The 21,788-nt window shown below is 36.9% G+C and overlaps 1 protein-coding gene across 5 annotated transcripts in view; it reads right to left on the bottom strand.

Moving 5' to 3' along the window:
- astn1 (astrotactin 1) overlaps positions 1 to 21,788 on the bottom strand; it is a 242,840-nt gene that overhangs the window by 78,738 nt on the left and 142,314 nt on the right. For all 5 annotated transcript variants that reach the window (XM_084410826.1, XM_084410825.1, XM_084410824.1 and 2 more), the window contains 2 exons: positions 8,754 to 8,858; positions 6,897 to 7,085 (listed from right to left, as the gene is read on the bottom strand). In XM_084410826.1, coding sequence (XP_084266952.1) covers positions 6,897 to 7,085; positions 8,754 to 8,858 — 294 coding nt within the window. The remainder of the gene's footprint in view (positions 1 to 6,896; positions 7,086 to 8,753; positions 8,859 to 21,788) is intronic.

A 21,788-nucleotide genomic window follows, 5' to 3' on the forward strand; every position in this document is an offset into this window, starting at 1 on the left:
GAATGATATAAATTGAATTATTATTATTTATTTATTTTAATAAAAAATTAGGCCAGAAATGCTGGTTTCAGCTCTACATTTAACGCCATGATAGCATGTCCATGTCAGAGGCTGACAAAATGAAGAATAATGGAGTTTTCAAGTAGGCAGGGAAACTGATTTTAAACCATCTGTCATAGAGCTAACATTTTTGTGTATTGCAAGGTGATGTCCTTGGGAAGAAGGCAACGTGGTTGATTCGACCAAGGGAAACAAGTTACTAGGCCGAAACAGCAGCTATAGGAGGGCCATTATTTTTCTGACTTAAACTACCGGTGTGAAGGTGGATGGCTTTGAATGTCTCTGTTTCAACAAAAATATAAGCATTTAAAATGTTCGCCAATTTACATTTGCAGGCTTTGTGCTACTTGCAAACTGACAAACAGTCTGAGGTGATGTAGAATTGGGCTGGTAACCAAAACGCTGTAGGTAGTACAAATAAATGCTGAAAAGTTTACGCACACCCAACAACACTTAAACAGCATCACAAAACATAAATTACAGAAATAAATCTGTATACTACTATGATATTACATCATCATTATTATTATTATTATTATTGTGCAAGATCTCAATCCACTGTATCTTCATCAGTCACTCATTAAAATACAAATATTCATTAACACTTAACAATAAAGGCTAATTTGTTAACATTATTAATGTATTACCTAACATGAACTAACAATGAGCAATACAATTGTTACAATATTTATTCATCTTTGGCTGCATTTACACTGCAGGTCTTGATGCCCAATTCCGATTTGCTGACTATATCCGATTTTTTTGACGACCCGCTTACATCATCTTTTAAAAGTGACCCGTATCCGATGTTTGCATTCACACTATACACTGCCAAAACAACCAAATGTAGACGTTTGAAGTAAAATGAAGTAAAACAGCTCGATATGCAATGGATGCAGAAGCAGACAAAATTATTATAGTGATGGGCTCTGTGGATAATCCGCAGATCGGGCGGGTTAAGTAGGCTAATAAAAATAACATTCTGATCAATTTCGGGTGGGTCACGGGTGGATATGATAAATCATTATTAATGAAAATATTAACTACATTCTCTAAAATATGAGTATGTTCCATTCCAGTTTAACTTTCAAGGGAGTAAAGCCTGTTTATGCCATTAAGAAAATGAAATTCTGTCAAATAAATTTTGTTTAAAAGAAATGTTCATTTAAAAGCAGCGCTCATTATTCTGTGTATTATGTTACCATTAGAGATGCGCGCATCAACCGTCGCCTCGAGTCCGCTATTGAAGGTAGGCTAATGATCATCCATTTATCCTCACGCGTAACAACACATACAAACACATAATTTGACCATGGATCGGGTGACGTTGGAGCTCATCCGCGCATCTCTAATTATCCAGTGTTTTGCTTTCCGCACTATTTAAAAAAATCAGCAAAACATTGCTCTCGTAAGGCGGAGAAAAAAAATACTCCACTGTGTTGTTGAGCCTTCGTCCTCCATCGCACCATTAATAAGTCATGTGATCGCAGTTGGTGTCCACCTGAGTTGACGTCCCTTTTTTAATGACGTATGACTCGCATTTACTGGGGAATATCCGATTTGTCTGCTTTACTGCTTACATGGCAGACTGCAAATGCACGTGTCCGATTCATATCCGATTTATTACCACATATGAGTGAGGCCTGAATCCGATCTGAGAAAATCGGAATCCATGCGTTTTTTTCCTGCTTACACGTTCACCGGTCATATCTGATCTGTGCCACATGAGAGGAAAAAAATCGGAATTGGGTCACTTGAACCATACAGTATAAATGGGGCCTTAATGATAGTTAACTTTTATTTTTGGGTGAACTATCCCTTTAAAGGGAACATGTGCTCAATATGTACTGTAAATACACAAGGTTTTCTGTCATTTTTGTATACTGTCTCTAAGTACATTGTGTCCACAAGGACTTTTTATTAAATAGATAACTGGTGATATCTTTGATCTTAAACACTTTACCTGAGTTTGGATGACAGAATTAATTATATTTTAATGTTAAGTTATATTAAGAGCATTAAACACACCCATAATTACCGGATAGGATGGGATGGATGGCAGAAAGCGAGTAGATTTGTTCTAAATATAAATCAGCTCTTAAAACAAGGTCATGCACATTAGCAGGGTGATTGAATATAATTAATTGAATACATTATGAAGAATAGAAATAGAGCTGAAGATGTGCCAGTGTTTAGGGTATATCTTTTTTTTTTTCAATTTAGAAAAGAATTGTGCACCCAAAAATGTATATTTGGTCATCATTTACTCCCTCTTATGTTGTTCTTGTACATGCAGTATGCAAAAACCTGTGCAAATATGGTGTTTTTATGGTGTTTAAGGTGTTTTTGGATACAGCACATCAATCATCCAATTTATGTTGTATCAGGATGTTAACCAACAAAAGCAAAAAATAAATAAATAACATAATAATAATAATAATCATTATTAATATAGACGTATAGAATAGAGAGAAAAAAGTTTTATGTACATTTTGCGGGCTTCCAGTGTTGAAAAACTTCCTAGTTTGTTGTGATGGATGGGGTATAACATGTATGTGTCCTTTATTGCCAGTTGCATGTAAACATGAAGTGCAACTTATTGCCACTTGCCCTTTTTTATGATAGCCTAATTAGTAGTTAAATGTATTTTATACAATGTTTGGATGTTGTTTGGATATGTGCCTCGTGATTTATTGCAAAATAAATGGGAATATTATAACAGTGTGTAGTTTTTCCCCCCTACTTATTTGTAGGAACGATCAAATCCCACAATGTGTGATCTCTGAACTATCACCATTGTGCCCTTGAGGAAGGCACTTAACCTCAGGTTGCTCCAGTGTAATAATAAGCGTACTATCCAAAGTTGCTTTGCATAAATTGTCAGCTAAATTATAAATTAGAGCACCATTAATGCATAACTTGTTCCCCCAGCTGAAAAGACCGACATACATTTCCATTCTTGTCCAGGCTGGTCTATGCTTGTTAGTGGTGAGCTGGTGAAACTAGTCTGGTGAGCTAGTCTTGCTGGTTAAGGTACAGTTGTTAAGAAGTTTAGTAGTGACACAAGCCCACCAAAAATCCCATTCAAAGCACAACTGAGAAGAAAATTGTATTGCAATTGTCTCAGCATATTATTAACCCTCTGGGGTCGGCAAACGCGCCCCCGCGTTTTGCTGGACTTTTTTTACATTGTAGCACTTCAAACTTAAATTACTCCGTCATTTATGGTCATACAGAAAAAATAAATATAAAAAAAGAATCTGTGATATTTCTACTTTTGTATGTGTCCACTTACAATCAAATCAAAACATTGTGCTTTTGAAACATAAAGAAAATAAACAGGGTGTGCGTTCTGCCTCTCCGTCGCGGTGAACTTTTTTTTCTTGAGCACGTCTATAAACTGAAACAAAACTCAGCGAATACTTGTCACACATTTATGAGCCATATACCTTTATAAACATTTAAGTGTGTACTTTTAAATGATCGGATTCAAACTGAAAACAAATATTTTCTGTTTAAGTAATTTGTATAAAACCAACAAGATGTCCAGCTTCTCAAACGCTTCCTAATTATTTTTAATTTGGCCACGCCTACTCGCGCAAAAGATATTCACATGCAAATCTCCACATGGAACGCGAACGCGCTCGTTACCTCAAAAACAAAACACTTCATCAGTCTCTGCTTTTCGTCGAGTTTGAAAGACGTGAGTTTACATTGGCTTTACCCCAGAAGAAGAATGCGATTTCAAGACAAGAAAGATAAGGTAAGAAATTCTTACATATTAGTTTGTTATTGTTGCATAAATTTCACATTGCAGTTGAACTGTTGCTAGATATATGGTGAATATTATAATATTTAGACCCGTGTTTACTGTTACTGTGTTTGTGGATATCTGCTCAAACGTAGATATGTATATGGTAGGCCTAACCATAATTATATTTGAGCGCGATCGCGTTTGAATGTATCATATTTTTGATCGCGATCGCGTTTGAATGCATCATATTTTGGAAAAGCAAAACGCTCCAAACGGCTTCATGTTTTACTATTATCTCATTTCATATCATCATAACGAATGGAAACATTTGAAGTAACATGATAATCAATATATTTTTCTCTAGCTTAGTTGTTACTGAAATCTTTTTGAAAATGTATATAGGCTGCTATATTGTTATTATTTTATGCAGCACTGCGCATAGCCTATACCTACAAGGCACAACAAACCTGTGTTCATTATATAATATATTGTTGGAAACATTTGTGTGAGTGTGTGTGTGTATTCTGTGAATTGTAAAAAGCAATTTTAACCAGAAAAATCTCAAATGTATTCCCAAAATCGTGCAGGCCTTTCTCTTGATATCAGTATGTTCACTTTTTTTTTTTTTTTTTTTTTCAGGGCCCAGATGCCACTGAGTCCTGCTGACTTCAACATTCACAGTACATGTCTCTGTACATGAACATGGTAAAGTGAAAATCAAACACCTTGGAAATGAAAGGTATGTACAATGTTTTTAGGAATGGCACAAAGGTCTCTTTCTTTGGATCATTGTTATCAATAAGTGTTTTTTTTTTTTGTTGTGTATCTTTGGATTATGTTGTAAATAAATCCAAACAATTTTAAAAGCCATTCTTTTTTTAATCTCCTCATTCTTTGTGCAAGGTTGGTCAGAATGATGGGCCCTGATAAGCTCCTAATAGGGCCATTAGGGAGTGTCTTTGTCTTTCTCAGGTGTAAAAAGCCTTACATATTAATGAGATGATCCGCCCCTTCGCATATTGCTTTTTCACACAAAACACGTCGTAAAAATTTTAAATCAATATATTGTCTTCTCTGAATGAGCAGTCAGGGTGATTTTCACATAGTTTTAGAGCAAATATTCTAGGCTACGTCATACAATTTTCAAAAGTCTTGTGAAGAAATAATAAGTATGGGTTTCATGACCTTATTTCAGTGAGAATTTTTTTTTGTATTTTCACAAACCACGCATAAATGTCATTATCTCAAAACTACAAACTTTTACACACATGCTGTTGATATATTATTGTAGCAGAGTTTGTGTTAAATACAGTGTAATTAGACTTTAGCCATGAAAATGTCACAAGTAACAGAAATAAGCACAAATGTCAGAGCATGTCAGAACACCTCCAGGGCCCAGAAAACAGCTCAGACCCCAGAGGGTTAAGGCACTGAAGAAGGTAATGTTGTGACTGAAACGTTTGCATTCCTCAGTAAAGCTGGTTTTTAATCAAACTTTTTTCTTTCTTTTTTTACCTTCATATTGAGTAGACCTTTGTGCAAATTTTTGCCTTGCCTATATGAAAGTTTTTTGAACATTTCCAGAGTTTTTTTGTCTTCGGGAATTAAAAAACAAACAAACAAACAAACAATTAAATAAATCAAATTAGTGTATAACGCAGCTCACATAATTTGGTATTGGAAGTATTTGATGAGAACTGTTTGAGTTCATATACAAATCTCTTCTTCTGAGTGACTTTTGACTTGACAAATTTGATCAACTATGTTAGTCTTTTTTTTAGCAGGATCATTACTGTTACCACATGGCCATTAGTACCACAAAAAGCTTTTAGCAGAACAATGGAGTACTCACTGACACCTCGGATATAGATTTTCTAACTCCCGACTGGGTGATTATCACACTGCAGAGCACCCACAACTTTCATTTTGTTGTCATTCACCTTGTTCTCATCCCCTTTATCTTGTGTTTTCATTAGAAGAGTACAGTTCGAGGCCTCTAGCATGCCTTGTAGGACGACCTTAGTGCTTATTTCACGGTTTCCGAAGAAATGCCTGTGTATCACAATGCATTTTTTTTCATGTTCACACCACTGCTTTTTCATGAATGCCCAAGGCCACGTTGTCAATATACTAGACATAAGCATAGAAACCTAAAACCTTCATGGCTGAGTCACTCTATAGACTGTCTAGCCCATCTCCAGAGGTGCTTAGTCTGTTAACGTCACTCTTGTGTTTTCTCTCCAGATAAGTTCCATCCTAACCGACCTTGTACATATATATGGGCTCAGCTGAGTGGAGCTGAAGCATAAAAACTAGGTGAGCCTGCCCAGGGGCCTCATGAGTACAGAGCAGCGCTGGCCTGCATTCAGCTTTAGCCAGCCAGCCAGCCTTCTCACATCTGCCCTTGCCCCCTTTTATTGGCTGAACAGATGTGACCAACCTCCCATGGGCTGTGTTGAGTTTTACTTCCTCAGCTCCTGTCCACATCCTCTCCAAAATGGAGTTTATTCTGACAAAACCATAATTTGGGTGCACTGGGCCAAACGACTATCTGCATATTTAGACAATAGTCTTTTTTTTTTTTTAAATGACTGTTCCAGTATTATTATTTGATTCATTTTTTAGCATAATTTATGGATAGGCAAAATATTTTTGCTCTGTTTATCACCACAATTTTTTTTTTTTTTTAAAGGTTTATCTCATCAAATAAAAAGGTGCATCATAAAGCATTAAAACAATGGGTCTCATTCACTACCCACGGGTAACCATGAGTAAAACCAATGCGTCTTAATGCAGAAAACATGATTTATCAATAAGATAACACTTACATTTGTTCTACATTAAGGATGACATTTATAACTAACTCAAATGTTACATAAAGAACGAACAATTTAATAATGCATATTGTAGGGTTACTTGTTATAAATAAATAACTTTACAATCAGTCTTACAATTAAAAATATAACATACAATTTTTTTGCACAGTATGAACCTTCATTATAAGGGAATGAGATGCAATATGAATAATATAATCTAAACCAGAAAATTAAATATTTTAAATTAATATATTTGTTAAGCTTACCTTTGCTGATATCCTGATATTCCAACCACAGCTGACGTTGGACTTGCTTGTTGGGATACCATATGGTACAGGATTCCTCAAAGCCATACACTGCCTCTTGGATAAAATGGTTGCCAAACTCTTTTAAAATGGACACAAAGTCACTGCGCAGGGTAGCCCCATCCAGTGAATGAATTGCTGAACTGAAAGCTGAAGTAAAAAGGTAAAAGAAGGAGGCTTCAGAGAATCGCATTAAACTTTAAATTCAATTTCACATCTCAATTAAAAGCAGAAGCTGTATAATAGACCAAACAAGAGAAAAGATTCCAAATGAATTGAGCTGTGATGAAGCTTTACAAATAAATGTTGATTTTCAGTGCAGCTACAATTTGCTTGAAGTATTCAAAGCATTATTGCCAAATGGTGATTTTTAATACAGTTACACACACTACAGTGCAGTTAAAATGACAAAGCAAAGAATGTGGGAAGAGAAAGAGTGAAAACATGATCTGTCAGTGTGCTGAGTGAAATGCTATCTGGGGAAACAAAGGAAGGATAAACAACAAGGCCTGTAGAGGTATTGAGTGCTTTTGTGTAGGTTGATGTCTGACCTTTTAAAAACTTGTACTGCTTTTTTTCCACACAGAATATACATCATACAATTAAATGTAAGCTTTTAGTCATAGAATTGTAATTTCCCTGCGGTACTTTAGAATATAAAGTACTTGTTTGCACGCACTTTTGCAAAAGTATTGAAGACCTCTGAAAATGTTGGTAGACAGTAGAACTCAGTGGTTTGCAAGTTAACAAAACATGTTATTCATTTAATAGAAATGTTTCATGTGGGTATTTGAAGAATGGTCCAATATTTCATCACAATGACTGAATGACAAATGTTGGCCAAAAATTTTGGGAAAATAAGGCATTTGCCATATTCAGCTTTCTCTCACAACCTTCATGCCCAGGTTTGTAAAATGACCTCAAGTGATAAGATGCAGAAAAGGCAGGGTAAAAAAGTGGTAAAAATCTGAATTTTAAATGCAAAAAACCCACTTCTCAGTCATATGAAAAATGAATCCTTTAATGGTAATGTGATGAGAAGAGAGGGGAACTGGTGCAAGCAATGAAAATAAAATTTTAAAGGCCAGTCAGGCCATTCATTAATACAGAGTATTCTTTTAGAACTGCACTTGGGATCTGATATCTGCTCATTAAATATACAGTGTTCCTTAAACAAATGAAGCAAATGCCCTTGCAGTGAAAATATGAGGCCAAAATAAAACTAAAGTGCCAAAAAACAAAACAAAAAACTGTGTAACAGAATTGGAAAAAATAAAGAATGTTCTCAAACTGGTTTCCTGAACATTCCACCAATCTGGCATTGATTGGTAAAAAATCAATCAAAGTCCCACCCCCAAACTCATGCCATTGGTTGAGTCAATGTTGCTGTTTCAGAATGCTTAAACAGAGTTTTGATACCAACAGGTGGCTTTCTTTTGGTTCTCTCTTGATATAAAGCTAGGATAGTAAAAAAATAAAAAAAATAACTTCAGCTTTAAGTCCCCTGGTTTTAAACACACTCACCATCTGGGATCAAAAAAGCACAGAGAACTGCCTTTTACACCAGCAGGCAGCCATATTTGTTGGTATTGAGTTTTGCTTCACTACCCACCCAGCACAACTGATCTGTCACAGTGAGGGCTCCATAGTGAGATCACGCCATTCTACCAGACCAAAAAAAGTTATGGCCAGCTAGCCTGAAACCTCTTCCTAACCACACAATGTACTGTAAGCTTAGGCCAGTCAATATTTTTTATTTTTTTTGTATTAAATACTTGATCAATATAAATAAATGGAAGAAGAGTGAGGGTGTTTTACCTTGAGAGAGGGTCCACTGATTGAGCTTCACATGGTACATAATGGATCGTAGCTTCCAGTGCTGAACCAGTGGGTAACCTGTAACCTCACTGTAGTTTACCATTCCTAAAATATACAGAGGGCGAGAAACAATCATATTTAAAAAAACAAAAATCATATTTAAGGCGAGACACTACAGGTGAATAGGGTACAAAATTTAACTACTGTAGCAGATATCACCATGAAACTTCTGAATATTCTGAGTATTGGATAAAGCCAGGTTAAAAATAATTTTTTCATTGTGTTCACATATTAGATGGGAAAAAAAATACAGAGGGATTTATGGATATCTACTTTTGTTATCCTGTAAATCAGAAAATACTGTCAATAGCCTTAAAAAAATGATTTCCGCCATGTTTTTTGGAATAAAATGTTATATAAATCAGGCTAGGAATAATATATTTACAAACCCCTCTGTAAATGTCTTCATAATATAACTAGGTACAAGACTGGAAAGTTTGGTGTATATAGGTGCTACTGAAGTGGAGATTTAAGACCCAATTTAAGACCCAAAGCAATTGACGAGTTCATGGATTTCAAACAGTAAGTGGGGAGTGATATATTGAAGAGATTGCCCCTTGTTTGTCAATATTTTGGGCTTGTTGTATTAGAAAAACAAGATTGAAAGTTTTAAGTGCATTTATCTGTGTTTTTGTGTACTTTTAGGAGTGCACAAGCATATAAATAGCCTCAAAGCTAACACAGATGGACTAAAGCCCACAAAACTTCAATTATGATAACGCTGGGTATTAAAAAATAAAATGTAAGTTTACAAAACTAAATTATATGATGACAGCAGGATTTTGCTTGGCTTCTGCTTTGTGTTGTGTTGATGGTTGATGTAGAATAAATGTAAGACTGTGAATTCCTAAATACTGTACACTGACAATCCCAGTATAAAATGATTTTTAAAATAGTGTTTGCTAATTCTAACTTTGCTCAATTAGGTACTTTCTCTAAACAGTTTTTCTGTCAATTCAAAAATGAGTCTGGAAAATGAAAGCACTGACTTGAAACAAAAAAATAATGCAGGATTTCTGATACATTTCTACACATTGAGAATAAACCACACTTGTTAATATTGCTGGATCATCTTAAAGTATGAAAAATAAAATTGAATCGATGGTTATTTCATAAGATAACAGTGATTCCTAGAAAATACTTACCATAGAGGATAATCATAGTATTATTAATAGAAGACAAAGTAGCTCAGCAGATTTGTGTGCATGAAATCCATTGTGCCTTTTTTCATTTATCTTCCAACTCTTTTTTAACATATGAGGCATCACTTTTCTACCGGTAGTTACCCTGTGAGCTAGAATCCCAAATATCGCCATATGTTGAGCGGGCGGTGTAATCAATCATCTCGTCTCCTACAGCAACTGTCAGCCGTGCCTTGACATCTAGGGAATACACAGCCATGTTTCAATTTAACCCCACCTTAATATATAGCACATCTGGCTGATCGCACAAAATCAAAGCATATCTGCTCTGCAACATTCTGGCTAGGCATTAGAGCAAATACCTTTCTAAACTTGATCTGCCGTATCTTTAAAACAATAACCCTTCTGTTCTGTCTATAAAAATTAATTCCTCTTGACATTATGTATTTACTCCGCCGAATCATTATAGACCAGTGCTAACATAGCAATGATGGATTTGCAGAAATATTCATTATATTTGTAAGCTGTTGATAGGAAGAATCTCATTATAAAACAAGCACAGGTTTTGGCGACAAAAGCACTGCATCATCAGCTCAAAGCCTTTTGTCTTAATGAGCGGGACATTCTCAGATTCTTAATGAGAAAGTCAGACAATGAGTGTGTTTACATGTGCATGCTAACATAGGCTACTCAATAACCTGACAAAGTGTAAGGTCATATAAACATCTGAAATGGTGTAAACCCAATTGGCACACATTTTCGCCTTTTCATGAGGCACACATGGTTTAAAACAAAATATAAAAGTAATAAAAACGTATAAAAAACGTATAAAAAACGAATAAAGAATCTTGCTAAAACATGTGTTATTTAAAATAATGAGGAGCATAACTATATATCATAACAAAAATCTCTCTCTCGCTCTCTCACACACACACACACACACACACACACACACAAACACCGATATATATATATATATATATATATATATATATATATATATATATATATATTAGTATCCAACCTGAAAAAAAAAAAAGTCTTAATTTGAGTTATCAATTATTTATAATAAGCTTCTTTTTCATAATTATATTGTACATGTAAACACATGAAATTGACTCACTTACACAGTTGAACAAAGAGCCCAATTCGTTTGGAGCATAACACCTCAAAATCCACATGCTCCCCTGCTCTCTGGGGCAGATGGCTTTCTGACACAGAGCACAAATGTGATGAATAAGCTTCTAAATGCGCTTCTCTTGCACTATCCTCACCTTGTGCAGTTTCCACTTAAAACTATCTAAAAGAGAAACCATGCGTGCCCCTGTAGAGTGTGGCAGTGTCAGTGCGGCGCACGTCAGAGTCTGGATAAATAATAACAAGCGTCAAACGCACAACCCCTCTTTTTTTTTTACTCTGCTAAAACCCTTGGCTTCAGAGGGCCATGTCTCATTTTTACCCCATGGGCGCCTTGCTCTCATTGTCTGACAGAATGATTAATATGACTGAACTTCACATAACAAACACAAGTTCAGAGGCTGTAGTCATCTTTGCCATTCTGCCGCGTGCCTTTGGGTGGTGGCATCATTAGTGAGGAATGATCAGGCATGTAGGCAGACAATTAAGGCCCACTCTACCATTTGAATATGAAAGTGAGCACAAAAAAAAACAAGCCTTAAATAAATACATACTAGCGTACATTTGTTTACAAGGGCTGAACAAATGTACACACACATATGCACACTGTCAGACATATATCAAAGGGACAAGACAAGAGAAAATCTTAATATCAAATTGTTCGCTCTCTACACTAAACAGTGGGGCGACAGCCCATAACTCATGATGGCGTGGGAGAATCTCCCTGTTTAAAATCCTCTCGCTGGGAGATTCATAGTGACAACCACTGGTAGCAGATATCATATGGCTCATGAAACCCCATTAATAGCTGGACCCCAAGTTCACTCTTGGATGAGCGAAGGAACGGATGACTACAGGGGAAATGATTGAACATTGGGACGTACCTAAAACAGTGAAGCTGACTCAATCTCAGCACACTGATAAGACTATAAACAAAACATTCCTAAATCATCTAAATGAAATAGTGTTAATAAAGTGAATACAAAAATGAGTGTAATATGAGTGAATCAACCTACATTAAGTCATTTTTAAGTAAGCTGAGGTAACTTATTTTTTCCCTCCATTTTTTAGTGTTGGAGACATATAGGACCAACAGCATATTTCTTCAACAGCATATATTCCCCTTTTTTTTGTGTTAGAAACACATACAGGACCAACAACATACTGGCAGTCAGCTGTTTGGAATGAACAAATACAATAACATTTAAATAGCTAAACACACAATTTTTTCAAGTGGTTTCCCCAAATTCATCTGAAAATGCAACTTTTAATGACTTCTGCAGTCTCAAAATTATTCAACCCCCTGAATATAATCCCTCACAACAGATACAAATCTGCAAAACAGGTGTTGTTTCTGTGACTACAAAATACCTGCAGTAAGACTTGGTGGCAACCGTTTTGTACGCACAGTAAGGTGCGTACAAAACGCATATGGTTTCAATGCCAGAACTCCATGAATACACAACTAATGACCCAAAACCGCAAGAAAAGTCAACTCCCAATTTGCTCAAAATCATATAAATATGCCACAGAAGTTTTGGGATTCTGTTCAGTGGAGCTGTTACAGGAGAGGCTTCCTCTCCGCTTCCTCCAGATCACCAGAGGGAACTTTCACCAGAATATTGACTGTTGCTATTCGGACTACAAATCCCATAGGCCCTCATACCTGGGACTGATTACACACACACCTGCAGTTCATCACACAAACACTATTTAAACACTCCACACACACACCACCGTTGCGAAGTCTTGATTTGCCGTGGTGATCATTTCTGAGCGTTTCTACTGTGGACTATATTCCGTGTTTGATCTTGGACTGTTTCTTGTTGTTTGACTCCTTGCCGCCTGCCCTGACCTTTGCCTGTCTTTTGGATTGTGATTGTTTGCTACCTGCCCAGACCTCTTGCCTGTCCTCTGTTCTGTGAATGTTTGCTGCCTGCCTCAACCTTGTTTGTACCTGTTTTCGACTCTGAATTAATAAAGCCGCAGATGGATTCTCAATCCGATGACTCCTCATTACAGGAGCGATGAAACTTTTGGCCCTATGGATCAGCAGTATGCCAGGAGGAAGATGAATAAAGCATTTGCTGAAAAGAAAACTTTGTCTACAGTTAAGCATGGTGGTGACTCGGTGATGCTCTGTGGCTGCTTTGCATCCTCTGACACTGGAAACCTGCAGCGTGTGGAAGGCAAAATGGATTCATTGAAGTATCAGGAAATCCTAGGAGAAAACGCCATGCCGTCACTGAAGAAGCTGAAGCTAGGGCATCATTGGACCCTCCAACAGGACAATGATCCCAAGCATACCTGAAATTCCACCTTGGCTTGATTGCAGAAGAAGTCCTGGAAGATTCTACAGTGGCCTTCACAGTCACCTGACCTGAACCCCATAGAACATCTCTGGAGGGATTTGAAGAAGGTGGTTGCAGCACGTAAACCCAAGAATATGGTGTGTTCTAATGAAGATACTTGCCAAGAAGGGGTTGATTTATTTTGAGACTGAATAAATCATTCAAGGTTACATCTTTAGTTGAATTTTGGAAAACCACTTGAAACATTTGTTGTACAACAACACTTGAAACAACAGCTGAAAGTCTGTAAATTTTGCCAATAAACCTGATTTGCAATGGGGGCTGGATAATTTTGATTAAACTGTATATACAGTTGGTACTCAACCTACCATCGCCATTCCCGTGTTAAACTACATAACATTTATAGAATAATTATGAACTTCAATGAAACAATATCGCAACATTTTGACAAATAAATTATTTGATCTGTTTTTACATTTTAATTCAGGGTGATTTACATTTAATTAGAGCGAGATTTTCACTCTTGCCTTGTCCTTTCCTCATCGGGAAGCGCTCATACACATGATAGCTAAACATGTTTGAGTAGATCATCAATTTAACCTAAAAACCAGTTAATTGCTTAGCTGTTTCTGCAAATCATGCTGGGATAGGAAGAAGCATTTTAACATTAAACTTACACGCTTCACAAATCCCATTTTTCATTCAAGTCAGGCAACTCATTAAACCATGGATGTGAGAACTTCTTTTAGAACTTTCACTTTCTTTCAAATTAAAAAGACACCAAGATATCACATTTTCAGCAGCACAAGTACACATGTGAAATGAAATGTTGCATTTTGCAGGCTGTTATCGTGTGCTTTCAATGATGCTGTGAGGTGTAAATATGTGAAAACGCAAGTATTTTAAATTTTTTTTGGTTATTAAAGCTCCTTAGTGACATTTAAGACATATTTTGTCTTACTGACATTTACCGAACTTTAAATTAGCATACATGAAGGAAGCATACATCTGAGTGCATCCTGTAATTGAGTCAAAAAGTCATGCAAACAAATTAACACTGCAAACAATTTGGCCAACAGGACACTATCCATCAAGAGGATCTATCTATTCCAAATATAGACACTCAAGGAGAAGCTGACACTTCTTAAAATATCAAGGTGACATACTTTCCCTCTCAGCCATACTGAGGGACGTCATATCAGAATCTCCAGACATCAGAGCAGATAGCAGCCTCTGTGCTTTACTGGTCACTTGGCCATATGCTGCCATTTTAATTGAGAGGGGCTTTGGGAGAGGGACTATGTGCTCCAGAATGAATCTCTGCCAATCAGACTGATGTCAGTGATTAACAAGGGTTCGCCAAACCAGTAAGACCACAGGGAGAACGGATGTTTGTCACCACCGCTGCTGTCCACATTCTTACCTAGACAGGAACCTATGCACATAAGTTCCTTCTTTCATTCAACTCATTGCCCTTGTACCTCCAGATCCCCGTAGATCCCAAAATTGGGGTGTTTGCATCGGCCACAGGCATCTGAAGGGCCACCCGTGAAGGATCCAGGGCCCATGCTGTGGCACCCACTGTATTAATTATCACATCTAATGTTGTCGGCTAATTAATTGACGTTTACAGCAGGAAATGGCTCCAGCAATTCTATGCAATTAATCAGTGTCAAAGAATAAATTAAACCCCAGATGTGATTACCATTGAGGACTACGCCCAAAATAGAATTTTAATGAGGCTTCTTTTTTTCTCACTCTGTGTATGCCACTTCATTCCACACTGTTGTTGAAAACATTTTAGAGGTGGATATAGTAAAACCACTTAAGTTGTGTAGATGGTTCAAATAAATGTGTGTATACGTGTGTACTGTACACGCTTAATTCCATCCACAAAAAAATGCAATTATTTATTTATTTTTAATATGGAGAGGCAATTATCACTAGACAGGTTTATTTAAGTTTGTACATTCTGTACAATGTTCATGCATAACAGGATCCAGTTTCAAAATTATAGAATACTTATCAGTGACGTTTGTTAACTGCTCAACTCTGTTTGTAACACAAGCTAGTACAATAAGAGGGACAAAAATGTCACATTGCCTTAGCAACTGCACAATATATTTTTTGTCTACAAATGGGGGCATGTAATGTAAAAAAAGTCAAAAGTCAGATTGTGAAGAACGCTTTCTCAATTACAGAGAAGACATGTGGAACAGACAAACTGTTTCACCCTCCAATTTAAACTGAACAATTAGAGAAGGGAATAATATTCTTGGTGTTTGACAACTGCAGCGTTACGGTAGACAGAAATTCCACATTTGTATATTAATAATTGACAGATGAAGCAGACTAAACAAACAACAAAACTCACACAACATGCTGTCGTTGAAATGCATAAACAATAAATAAACTAAGTGAAATAAATAACAAATAAATAGTTATTTGTTAATAAATAAACAATTAAATTGTTAATAAACAAATAATATGACATTATATAGCAATTAAACATCCACAGCGAGACTCTGTGTGCTTTCTACTCAAAAGCAGAGAATTAAATATCTGTCAAAAAACTTCTGAAAAAAGTCTTACCCAAGATGAAAATAGTGTCAGACATGGAAACTTGTGTGTTTTTTTTGTTGATATTTTAAAAGTTAATGCCTAACTAGAGATAAAGTTAAAGGCGAGCTTTTAACACCTTTTTATTCTTGAATGTAGTGTGCGATGGCTTTGCAATAATCAAAATGCAGTAATGTAATTTATTGTATGTCCTATTTCTGCAATAAACTGTGGAAACAAATGCAAAGACTGGCACAAAAATGCCAAATGGCACAAAATGGACGTATATGTATGGGTGGCCTAAGCATCTCAATATTTTACTTTTTTAAGTATTGCAGAATTAACAATGACTTTAAGAAAAGTATGTAAGAAATTAAGTACTGTATGTAAATAAGCCTCAATGTTTACCTAGGAGGAATACCGGAAAAACAACTTTATAAACAGAGCAAAAACACAATTCATGACGGTAGAAGACTGTAAGACTACTGAGCAGCTAAGCCAGTGGTTCTCAACTTTTTTTGGGCCAGCGCCCCCTATCCATCATCCATTGTTTTTTTTATTTACTGCTAGAGCGCCAAAACAGTTATGGACTGCAGCTTTCATATATATAACTAAAAAGCATGTCACTAAAAGCCAAATAACAAATTAGATTTGACTGAAAAGTGGGAATATTATTATCATAGTTTCCCAGAGAGCAAAAAAGTCATCTGAAGTAGAAATTAGCCAATATATCAGTGTATATCAGTGTTAACGAAATGCAACGGTTACAAATTTGACATCAAAATTTAATTATGTGGCTTATCTCAGCCAATCAGCGAGGAGCAGCCAAAAAATGCAACGGTTACAAATTTGACATTCAAAATTTAATTAACAGCAGCTGTACCGCGAACAGCCAGTCAACAAACAAGAAGCATTCTTATAAATTATTTTCAACAGAGAACATCAACAGGGAAAAAGCAGAATGATTTGTTTGAACTTTCGAATTCGAACTTTCAAAATTGATTTGAAAATTAGTGTGAGCCCTGTGCTTGATGTTTTTCTGCTAATTTCTTTACTCCGGGTTGCAGAGACGTTAGTTTCAGCCGTAGTGTTCCTAAGGCATGCAAGTCCAAGCGATTGCAGTACTTACTGTAGACTGCATGTGGATGTGACAAGAATAAACACATATGAACAATTCAATTATTATTGTATTATTAATTATTTGTAACTATCTTGAAACTATCCAAGCAGCGTTTCGCGCTCAGATGTGACGGCGGAATTAATGCATTACAAAAATGTGATTTCAATTATCCATCAAATTGTCATTTTCTCCTTACAGGCTTGCGAGTAAAAAATAATGCCTGACCAGTAAATTACTTGGTGAACAAAGAAAACATTTTGGCATTAGGCACTGGCATTAGTTAATGCCTAAAAATGTAAAAGTTTTACCTTAAAAATAGAATTTAGTTTAATTAATTTTTTAATTCGTCGTCGGAGTGAATGGGAACATGATTTATTGAAAATATTTGAAAATATATAAGTGGTTCTTAAGTCAATACTTTTTTAATGGCTTGTCAACTTTCCATTCCTCCGCTGCTTGCAGATTAAAAAGTTCTTCGAGACAAACTTTAAGTTGTCTTGAGAAAGCCGGACCAGATAGTTTGAAGAAGTTTGAAGAAGTGATTCTAGTCAGCCACCACCTGTCACGTGTCAGTGTTTGTTTGGACTTTCAGTTTGTGCTTTGATTGGCTCCAGTTCTCCTTTGTTCTTTTCCCGCCACTCCTTTGTGTCCATGGTTACTGTCATTATCAGTTCAGTTTTGTCACCTGTTTAGTCATCAGTATCACATGTGTTCTGTTAATCAGTGTTCCTCTGTGTTTGTATTCAAGTTCCATCTGTTCAGTCAGTCCTTGTCCGATCTACGTCGTATTATGTGAACCCTCTGCCCATCTTCTATGTACCAGTTTGATTTATATTGTGAGTAAAAGTTTGCATTGGAACTTTTGACTCTTCTTCTTCTTCGTCTTCTTCTGCCTGCACCACACCGTGACACCACCGGATTGTTGTCAGCGCGAAACACATTTTTGAACACGTGAATGCTGATTCTAGTCAGTGCTTGAGTGCTGGTCTATGACTGGAAAATAATAGTGTTGTTGCAAAAGAAACGATACATAGCTTATATGTCGCATTAAACTGGCAGATTTTAGAATGTTGTAGGCAATTATTTTGCAATTAATTACATGTTTAATCCTGTCTTGCCTGGATCTTTGGTAAACTCGTGAACTTTCAAAAATCCTGCTTCCAACGCTCCCCGTTGTTCTCTGAACGCCCCCTGGGAGACGGTACCACCCCCGTTGAAAACCACTAAGCTAAGCTATTGTATAAAAAGATTGCTTTGCTGATGCCACGCTGGTTTGGGGACTGACTGGAAATGATCCTCTGAAGGTGTGACCTCCTCTTCCAATTCAAATTACTGACAGGTCTAATAAAGTATAGATAGCATGTGAAGTTTCCCAATGCGAAGAAAACCTCCTAAAGGAGCACCTGTCATAACAAGAATAAACATGAACCGTGTTCTGTATACTGAGGCTCCAATAAACAAATACTCCAGCCTTGGAAGTCATTAGAGTTTTAAATGTATTTATTTTGACTGGGAGGTATTTTATTATGTAGTTTATTGAAAAATTTACAGACTGTATTGCAATTAAGCAAATAAATCAACTCATGCTAAGCTGTTTAATGTAAGCATGCATCTCATTTACAGGAGATGTAAGTCTGAATCATTATTTATTAAAGATGTGCTTTCAGCTCAAAATACAGATGTGGTTTGGTCTCAGACTCCTGCAGGGAGTTTTCTTTTTCTGACTGGTCTTTTATGAATCAGACAGACAGATATATGGACGGAAGGAGAGATAGATAGATAGACAGACAGACAGATAGATATATGGACGGACGGACGGAGAGATAGATTCCAATTCCAATTCCAATTCATGAATAGAAAGGGAGCCAATTCTTCAACTCTGAATTGTGCACAACCTTCAAACACACTAGAGATATACAAGACATAACAGATTAAACATAACCACACAGAGCAGTAAATCACGGAATATGCAAACAAAGTTTTAAAATTCACCACAAGGTCACATATCAACTCACACACTCCTTCTGCTAGACAGCAAAACTGTCCATGATAGAACTCAAGCAGAAATAACATACTGCCAAGCATTAAAAAGCACTGTAGATACTCATCTGTTCCACTTCTTCCTGTGTAGTGACTAGAAAACCTCATGGACTGAAACTGCAAGGTGGTATTTGCACACTTGAGCGGTGATGAAAGAAGATCCAAACATGAAACAGGAAATCTCCAGCTCATCGATCCTGCCAGGCCATTCTTTGGGATTACAGGAACTCACACTGCAGAGCATCCACAAACGCCTAACTTGATTGGATCCATCCGATTAAATCTGGACCTTGTCACTTCTGTGCTGACTTCAAGAGCTGAATTCGGGAGATTGCCCAAGCACAGCTAATTCTTAAGAAGCAGTGAGAAATCCATGTGTCAGCCATTTCAGTCAACTCTCCGCAGCCTCCTTTGTGTTTGATGATCAATGGCATCTATTCATCCTTTGCTCACCGCCCAGTACCTACCCAGCAGGCTGTAGCACCTGTGGTGTTTTTGCATCATGTAATGTGTGTTTTAAAGTGAATTCTTTTAGCATTTTCATTTCGATTGCCATGAAACTGTGCCGGCGTGCGCGCACCTTCGAAAGAATCCCCCGGCGAATTGTATGTCACAAAGACAAGTGTTGCTTAACCCGGACACCCCCACCCTCAAAGAATATCCATCTGTGGCCATGAATGCGAGTCACCATATGCATCAGGAGGCAGAGATGATTTCCCTCCTTTCTTTCTTTCTTTCTTTCTTTCAGCAGGAAATCTGCTTAGTGCCAATGTGCTTTCTACCTGCATTCCAATTAAATCAAGATGTATTTGCCTTTCAAAGCTTCTCGGCCTTCTTCCTTTCCCATTGGAATAATTGATGGAGTCCTCCGGTCCTATGATGAATGACTTCCAACCCAGAGATGAATAGAAAGATGAATGCATTGCCCTGAGAGGGTTGGGAGGAACGGCTCCAAGAGTGCTGACATAGTGACAAATACACTGACCGTCGCACCAACTTGCCCAAATCAGCAAGGGAGGGTGGCAGAGGCCTGACAACTTCAACAACCGCTCGGGTATGTGCCACTTGCCCATACCGTACCCAATTACCTGAGCTAGTGACTAATTTAACCTCAGGTGAGTTTCAGAACTGACGCCTCGAGACAGTCGAGGGAAAAACACAGTGATGATGTATTAAGGGCATGGGCGAGAAACAAAAGCTTTTCTTAAAACAGGAGTTTAAACATTTTTTACCCCACTTCTCAAATGCTGCCGCAAAGAATATTGCAACAGAGTTACAATGTGCAACAAGAAATAAACATTTCATTTAAAACGTCACTAGCTATGTTTCCATCCAAATTGCAAATTGGAATATTGCATAAAACATTTGCAAAAAAAAGCACCGTTTCCATCCCATGTGTTCAAGATAACAAAATTGTCACTCCCTAGGAAATTGGCACAAAATATCTGTATTAAAATGGAAGTTGCTGCAGTTGGGGGAAGCCACTGTGGCTCTTTTTTCGTACATCATAAATTACTTTCACGCAATAAACGCTGCCATGTTATCTTGCGCCATGTTATCTTGTGTTGCGTCGCAAATTCGCAATCATGTGACAGTTCTGGGAGGTAATAATACCCAACAGACTTTGGCTCAGGCATTTCAGAATGACCAAACCAACATTTGAGACGGTCTGCAATGAAATTGGTCCGCTGGTTAGTCCAGTTATCCAATCACATCCTTGCTGATGCAAGGTTTGTTGAGCATCCAGGGATTTATTCAGTAAATGTGTTTCCATCGTAGTTTATGTGCATGTCTTCAAATCGGATAAAAAAAATTATCCACCTCAATTGACTGCATACATTTTTTATGCACATTTTAAAAATGATATCATTAAACAAAAATCTGATGGAAACATAGCTACTGTTAGACTAGGTAAAAAAAAAAAAAAAAGAGATACATGAAGTCCTGTGATTTCACGCATATATTACTACTTTTGAATGATAGTGTGTGTTAACCAATCAGAAACATTTGTTTGCAAATGTTTAAGACAACTGTTTTCATATCATTAGCACAGTAGAACTTAAAATAATAGTTCACCCAAAGATTAAAATTCTGTCATTTTTTACTCACCCTCATGTCATTTCAATCTGGTATGACTTTCCTTGAAACATTCTCCAAAATATCTTCTTTTGTGTTCCCCAGAATAAAGAGTCACACAGGTTTGAAACAACTTTATGCTACCATGCCTTATTCTGTCCTTCTTTTCAATTCCCATTCACTATATATTTACATTTACTATAACAGTCTCATGAAGTACAAAAACAATCACGTATGACAACAAAAAGAGTTTTACTTGACTTGACTTGAATGAATGGTGGTGATTGTGAGAGGACTCAAGATGTGCACTCCGAAGAGCTTTCTATGGTTGTAATTAAAAGTCTTAATGACACACACGTGTCTAATATGACTAATGAATCGTGTATTAGGCATAATTTGCAGTTCTTGCAATAGAGGATCTTGGAGAGCATCAGGTGCAGGGGGGATGAGTGTGAAAGGTTGGAGTGCTTCATTCTGAACCACCTGCTTCATATGCCTCCCTTCCAGGCCTGCAGCACGTCACACTGTAATAGATAAATAACCTCAAGCATGACTGACAGAGGATGACTCTTCCAGATTACCCATTTTA

Source organism: Rutilus rutilus (assembly GCF_951802725.1).
Source record: "Rutilus rutilus genome assembly, chromosome: 6".
NCBI lineage: Eukaryota > Metazoa > Chordata > Actinopteri > Cypriniformes > Leuciscidae > Rutilus > Rutilus rutilus.